The sequence below is a fragment of the Falco peregrinus genome, chromosome 8, assembly GCF_023634155.1.
Source record: "Falco peregrinus isolate bFalPer1 chromosome 8, bFalPer1.pri, whole genome shotgun sequence".
Lineage (NCBI taxonomy): Eukaryota > Metazoa > Chordata > Aves > Falconiformes > Falconidae > Falco > Falco peregrinus.
Genome location: NC_073728.1, coordinates 63,723,195 through 63,730,603, shown reverse-complemented (window position 1 = coordinate 63,730,603; position 7,409 = coordinate 63,723,195). Strand labels below are relative to the sequence as shown.

At 48.1% G+C, this 7,409-nt stretch overlaps 1 protein-coding gene across 4 annotated transcripts in view; it reads left to right on the top strand.

Annotated features, from left to right (window-relative positions):
* Positions 1-3,001: 3,001 nt before the first annotated feature.
* Positions 3,002-7,409, top strand: part of ACSL6 (acyl-CoA synthetase long chain family member 6) — a 60,557-nt gene continuing 56,149 nt past the window's right edge. For 3 of the 4 annotated variants that reach the window (XM_055812121.1, XM_055812119.1, XM_055812120.1), the window contains exon 1: positions 3,003-3,153. In XM_055812121.1, coding sequence (XP_055668096.1) covers positions 3,105-3,153 — 49 coding nt within the window. In that variant the 5' untranslated portion in view covers positions 3,003-3,104. Of the gene's footprint in view, positions 3,154-7,409 lie in introns of all 4 variants that reach the window. The other variant, XM_055812118.1, reaches the window with a different exon arrangement.

The window sequence follows — 7,409 nt, the reverse complement described above, 5'->3', positions numbered from 1 at the left end:
AAACCAGAAGGGTAGACAAAGCTGCAACTGAAATGTGGGGGAGTGCTGAGTCACTCTGCATTAAGTGCTGCCATAGTAACTATTTACCAGCTGGTTGGGAATGAGGAGAGACTGAAAAACCTGAAATAAAAATCAGAGAAGCTGCAGCTTGAAATATATTAATATATCTTTTTTAAAGATTTAACGGAATGGAACACTTCTGAGGTTTTTTATATTAGTGTTACTTGGGGCAAACAGATTACACTGGACCATTGAGTAGACACATACAAGTATTCAAGCAAGAAATAAAAACTGATATATCTTCTCTGCCAGACTAATGTTATTGCACCTAATTGTGAGAACAAGTAGAAGCCACTTTGGATTTGCTCATTCACGTGGAAGTGTTGTAGTGTATATTCTCTGTAACCCACACCAGGATCTGAAGGAACACAGAGGAGAGGGTTCTTCTGGTGCTGACAGGTTTTGGGGTGAATTGGAAAATCTAACAGAGTTTAGAGAGGGGTATAAGCTCAGATTTCTTGGCCAGTCTCTTCTGATGATGTCCTCTGCTCTGGCTATTAGGAAGATTGCCATTGGCCTGTGGCTTAAATTTTTTATGGCTGAAGGCTTGTCCTCTGCAGGGGAGATGGCTCTGTGGCGTTAGTAGTGACCTGGAGCAATTCTGTGGCTCATAAGATTTCAGGTGGTTTCTTACTGTGGAAAACTTCTGCAGCATTGTGACAAGTATATGACACCTGGAGACAAAAAAAAATATCTCCATTATTATCATCCCAGATGATGGAAACTAAGAAAAAGCACTTAATTCAGTGAGAGCATGTAAACTGGATGCTGTTGAGATGTGAACAGCTTGAGAAAATGCAGTAGCTGAGCCTTTTGGTAACCAGTTGGGCCAAGCTGGCCTTGGGCTGCAGTGTACAGAGATGTATAAAGCTGTCGAGGGTTTTAAAGTCATGAATTAGAAAGAAGTTCATGAGAACTTTGCAGAGAGGCAGGAAGCTTGTGGTGAAACATAGGAAGGCACTTGCTTTTTTTTAATCCGCATAGAGATTGGAGGAGCTGCTGCAGGAGATGAGGTGAGGAAAGCCCTTCTTTGAAGAGCACAGGCAGACACCTTGCAGCTCCCCGAAGCAGGAGCATGGAGGTTATTTGTTGTGTCCATGATCTTCACTCCTCCTATGGTAGATGGAGGAAAGGTGTTCAGGACTCATTGTGTAACTGTATGTGCAAATCTATGTGCAATGCTGTAAGTGTATGTAGTGGAGTTCTGGGAGCTGGTACACTTCAACCAGTTTCTACAGGTTCCTCAGTTTCCCTAAGGAAATATTATTTGAAAAGGTTCAGCGCCTGAAAGACCAAGAGATCACATATCACTGGGACAACTCAATTTGTCCTATCAATGAGCTTCAGCACTGTCACTTCTAGCTAACACGGGTTTTCAGGAGGCCAGAAGCAGGGGTCAGCACAGGGCACTGGTGTTCAGGGAGAAGGCTGGGCATGCTTGGAGACAGGGATGGTAGGATTTGGGTCGCCTGCACAAGATGAGACATGCTAACAGCCTTCCAACACAAAATCTGCTACAGGGAGGAGGGTAGAAACTTTTTTCTTATCATTAAAGAGAAGGTTGTAGGACTAGGCTAGGCAAATAATTGAAATAAATTGTGCAGTATTTAATCTATAATCTGTTTTATTCTGTAGTAAAGTAGATTGCAGTGGAGACTATTTTGCTGAGTGCTGTTTTATCTGATTTTATGACACCAGGTGTAGCTGGTCACAATGGCTGTGAAGGCATTTACTGTGAGAACTGTAGCCTGAGGAACTTCAGTTGTCTTTGGTTCCCAGCTTGGTTGTTAGTACGCTTGGTGATGGTTTTCTGCTTTCAGACCTTGGATCTTGGAAGCCAAATAGCCCTTGAGCAAAATGGATATTGGAATTTTCTAACAGCTTTCAGGAGTGGGCAGTGGTGGTGCTAATACAAGTGACATCATTTTTAGTCAGCTGCTGGTCCTCTGTATGTAGGAAACTGTCAAAGTCCTTTTCATAGTGAATCAGAAGGAAACCACATTGTGAAAAACCAGGTTTTCCATGAAATGGAAATTCTTGATTTACGTCAACTTCATTCTCACCTTTAAGAAAACCAAAAGCCTTTATCTTCAAAGGAAACATATGCCCTGGACAGCTGTAATCATACCTGAACTAGTGCTAATTCATGGTACAGGCAGGGATTTTTTTTGGGGTGTATCTTGGTCCATGTTCATGAAGAGTTAACTAGCTGCATATCACAGCTTTGAGCAAGGGGTTCTGCCTGCTTTGCAGATCTGCCATGTTAGTCACTCAAAAGGCTGGAGGAAAAAAAACCCAGTGTGTTCTCCCTCTTGCCACTCCTGTCCTGTTTACCCCACTGGCACTGTGGTTGCCAGAGGGATGTAAGATGCTGTCTCACCACTGGTGCAGCCCTTCTAAAGCCCTTTTCTGCCAAACCCTTTTTGTACCACAGAGCCTGGAGACTGGTTTTTCTACAACCAGCTTGTTCAGGGAAAGAGGGAAGCGCTAACTAAGAACACAAATCTGCGATTCCCCCATGTATTTAGTTTCACATACACAGTTTCTCTCCTTTTTTTTTAAGTAGCCATTAGCTGTATTTTGGGGTGTTGAAATACCTAGAAGCGATGCTGCTGTCTGTTGGGCTCTGCTGATGGAGCTGTAGGTGTTTCAGCATCTCTGGCGGTCAGGGGGGTTTAGGACTGCTCCTGTGCAGGTCACCGTCCAGAGGCAATCTCATCGGCCAAAGGCGAGTATAACAGTCATTACGGATGAAGTTTCTCCCCTTCCCCTCCCTCCCCTCCCCGCTCTCCCCCGCCGCGGGGGAAGGGATGCTCTCGCCTGACGAGCACCCGCACACCAGCGAGCAGCATCGCCCCTTTTAAGACGGAGCTGGAAGGCTCGGCAGGATGGGGAGAGGAGGAGGAGGGCTGCTAAAAATACCGCCCTATGCCGGGGGAGCGGCGGGGAGCGTGCGGGGCCCGGCGGGGCGCGGCGGGCCGGGCCGCCCCGGTGCGCAGTGAGCGCGCCGCAGTGCGCGGAGCGGAGCGGGCCGCGCCGCAGGGATGCTCGCCCCGCTCCTGGGTTCCGCGGGCTCTGGCTGGCTGCTGCTGGGTGAGTGCTCCCCCCGAAACCCCTCGGCCTCCGGGATTTGCCCTGCTCCGGCTCCTCGCTCCCGGGAATGCCGCCCCCCCCTCCTTGGAAGCCCCTGGGAGTGCTGCTCTGCGCCCCCGCTCCCCGCTCGCCCCCGCTGCTCCGAGGCAAAGGGGATTTCAGGCGCTTTGTAGGGAAAAGGCAGGCGGGAGCGCGCACCTCCTGGCCAAGATGGAAATGGGAGATGCTGCCGCATGGTGCGCCCGGCCAGCCGGCGCGCTGAGATGTTGAGGTGCTGTGAGATGCTGTGCAGCGCGCTGGGATGCTGTGAGATGCTGTGCAGCACGGTGCGGCGTGCTGAGCTGGAACGCGTTACATCCCTTCTCCCAAATCATCCTGCCATTTCGTTCGCTTGGTCCATCTCGGGTGCATTTGGAAGGGTGCTTTCTCCATGGCAGGGGTGTGTGCTTGTGCGTTAGTGATGGTGAATCCCATTGTCTTGGGCAGGCGGTAGTGATTCGAAGTGTGTCTGGGTTAGAAAATACGTGCAAGCCTGAAATCAGAGGCTATCTGTAAGGCATCTGAAGGTTCAGCTTGAAATGATCTGCCACACCAATTCAAAATTGAATCCTTTGAATCTGTGTGAAGTCCCTGTCCTAAGGAAAGGTAACGTTCAGTGTCTGTGCTATTTCCCCCTGTATCTGTCCAACAGCTTTCCTCTAGGCAGGCAAGCTTCCAAGGGAAATGAATACAAAGGGGGAAATGATTTTAAAAGACAGCATCTTTGTATCCTTAGGTAAATATTCTGGGGGAGGGGGAGTGCTAAGAACAGAAAACATCATGATTATATATGTTCATATCTACTTGCTATTTTTGATTATGAAAAGGGTTGTTTCACACTGGGGGGGGGGAAAAAGGGAACCTTAATATCACTGGCCTGAATTTGGTCTCTGAAAATATCCTGGTGGCTCCCATTAAAGTTAGTGGCCTTACAGTTGCTTATATCAGCAGCTTAAATCAGCTGCTTTTGAACTGTAGCAAAACTCATGCAGTGCAAATATGGCCTGGAGGGAATTACATGGGTGAATCAGAAAGCAGGACTTGGCTCAGAGGCTGCAGGCGAGTGTTTGTTACAGCGGTTTGGGCCCCAAGGCCCCAGGGACTGCTCCGAGCTGCCTTACTGGATGCGCCAGGCTTGTTTATGACAATGGGAGGAGGACCGGGTCTGCTGGGAACAGCTCTTCTGTGCAAGCTCCTGCTCCCAGACCTTCATGTCCACCCTACGGTATTGATCCCTGTGCCTCCCGTCTCGGTGTTTATCCTGCTGTGCCCAAACACATCCCCGTGTGTGTCCAGCCATCCCAACACATGTGTCCGTCCAGGTGCGGCTCTGACTCATGGCCTCCTTTTCCTGCTGTGCTCTTTTTATAAGTGTGGACAGGACTTTAGCCTAATGTTTTTCTCTACAGAACCAGTGCCCTTGGAAGACAGCTATGCTGTTATTGCCTTTAGCAGCAGCCAAGATGTATGGCAACACAGGTCACCTGTGGGAGATGGATCCCACTGGGAGAGGTGAGGGCCCTGCCTGACCCAGCAGCGTGGCACTGGCTCAGCTCTGTGTCTGCAGTCACTGCTTTTGCACAGGGTCTCAGTTTTCTGGTGGCCCCATCCCTCAGGTACCACCCCATGCTGCAAAGGAGTCACAGTGGCTGTGCTGATTTACTGAGCAAGGGGCCCCTTGGCTGTTACAGCCCAGTGCAGCACTCTTATTTATTTTAAATTCATTTCTGGTGCCTTTACACAAAGGTTTTGACTAGTTGAGAGCTATAATGTTCACCTCAATGAAATAATGGTAGAAGTCAGAGAAAGACAAAGCTAATTATTTCCCAATGTCTAGACTTGGATGATCTGATGGATGCACAGAATGGTATAGTAAAATTCCTCCACGGATTTGCATGTTGGGCTGGGTTGGTTGAAGCAGTACGAGGTTACACATTACCCCTTGCTCCTCTCCCCTTAAGTAGGAAATCCCAGAGACGACTCTGCTCTCTTCCCCCCTTACTTCATGTGACTGCAGCCCTAAACTGACCCCCCCCACCCTGTCAGTCCTGCCTTCAGTGAGGAAGAGGAGGGTTTGCTCTCCTCATGGGTGCTGGAGGCCCTGGCAGGTGCCCGCACCCACGTGTGGAGGCAGAAGGGAGTTTTGCCATCACGGTGTCTCTTCTCCCTGTCGGCACCGGCACATCTCCAAATATTTCTCAGTGTATGCTTGCAAAGGAAGCAAGAGGTTCATCTGGTGCCACAACAGACTTCTACAGTCGCACTTCTGAACGCAGCTCTTGGCTGTGACATGGGAGTCCTTGATGATGCCCTGAAATTCAGGTCTCTGGATGAGAAATGCTTCCTGCTGTGCTTTGTGTATGGAACAGAGCGGATGCCCAAGGCTGCTCAGCCCAGTCCATGGAGTGTGCTGGCTGCTGCACAAGGGGCAAAGCCTGTGTTATTTGATGAGGTATGTTTAGTTGCTTTTATTCTCCATCCCTCTTACTGCTCCATTTGAACGGTTGCTAGATACCATCAAAATGAAAGAGTAAATGTATTTGGATTTCACTGCTTGCTTGCAGGGAAAGACAGCACATAGCAATTTTTCTTCGCTGCTCTGGACTAATATAGACATTTACTTGATTCTTGTCTCCATGCTACTATGGATATTACAAATATATTCAAGTAACAAAAAGAGAAGAAAAGCTTTGAAGGCAGATGGTAATATCCACAGAAATAGGAAAGCTGACTTGAGAGCAAGCCAGCAACAAAGAAATATGTTGCGACGGAGGGAAGACACAGTCACTCAATATGAGTGATCAGCAGACTTCTTTTATTGTACCTTACAGTCACCTTTTATGCCTTGTTATAATTAGCTCATACATATTACAAAAGTTAAGCTCATTATTGGTTAGTTGCCTAAATACCAAGCCCGCCCCTAGTTTCTCTTCTGTAGTTATCTGTTCCCACCTGCAACATTCTTTTCCCACCGAAATCTTCCTGTTACTGTGTAACAAGGACAGCCAAAGACAGTGTATTTTTGCTTTACTTCAGATAAGCTGAGAGCGATGTGCATTTTTGTCCAGCCAGCTGGACTATGTCTATGTGACCCTTTTCAGCTAGCCAGTTATCCACAGAAATACACAGTTACATCAGGAAGGGTATAAGTGCCATTGCCATTGTTCTGACATCACCAAACACTGCAGAGTACCACAGGGTTTAAACCTTTCCTTGTTATTACATTTCTGATAGTTCTTTGAGAGAAATACCAGCATCTTATTTCTTCATCACTGCACAGTTGTGACCAGCACCTGAATAACTTGTAGCTAACTAGAGGCAAGTCTGGGTGAGACCAGAAGCGATGGTACGTGACGTGACACAGGCATTTGCCCTGTGATGGATGCACAGGCGTCCAGGGCAGCTCGTCTCCTGTGGCTTTTTTCTTGGCTTTGCTTGATTATTTCTTCATATAGACTCAAACAAAATGATCGACTTAATCACCCTCGTTCTGATCAGAAATTAACAGGAAAACAACAACTATTAATACACTTTTTTTATTATTTTTACGTGCTCTGCTTGCTTGCTTTGGTGATGGATCAATGCAAGTAATGAGTTTCTTCCATCACTGCTATTTATGTCTCTTGTGCTACCGTGTGAAGCCAAAGCCCTGCGGGTCCTTGGCACCGGGGGCCCATCTGTCCCTGCTGCCATCCTTGCAGGGCTGCGGGTGCCAGCAGCACAGGCAGCTCCTGCAGTGCTTCGTTCCTGCAGCTGTCTGGCCTTGTCCCCTCTGGAGAAGGGATCGGTGTCCAAACAGCTCCAGCCTCTCTCCTCTCCCTCCGGACAGGAGGGCTTGCAGAGCTTGTGAACCCAGGGACCCTCTTATGCTGGCAACCAGCCCAATGCGGTGGGGTAAAGTGTATCAGAGAGCATGTAGCTTTAAAACACGGGTAAGTATGCTTGAAATATATCTGTAAAATCCATGAAGCCCCAGTGGGAGCCCTCATGCTCCTTTCTACACTTTCCTGTAGTTTGCTGTGAGCCACTGGCTCTCCAGGGGCTTTCTTCCCAGACATGCTGATTCAGTCTTTGCAAATCCTTTCTTAAAGACTCCAAAGAACTTAGTGTTGATACCGTACAGCGTGATACGGGCAAATGTTTTGCTGGACTCGGATTGATCGCTATAGCGTGCTATCAGCGCTTGCTGGTGACAAGTCATTTACTGTGTCAAGTCC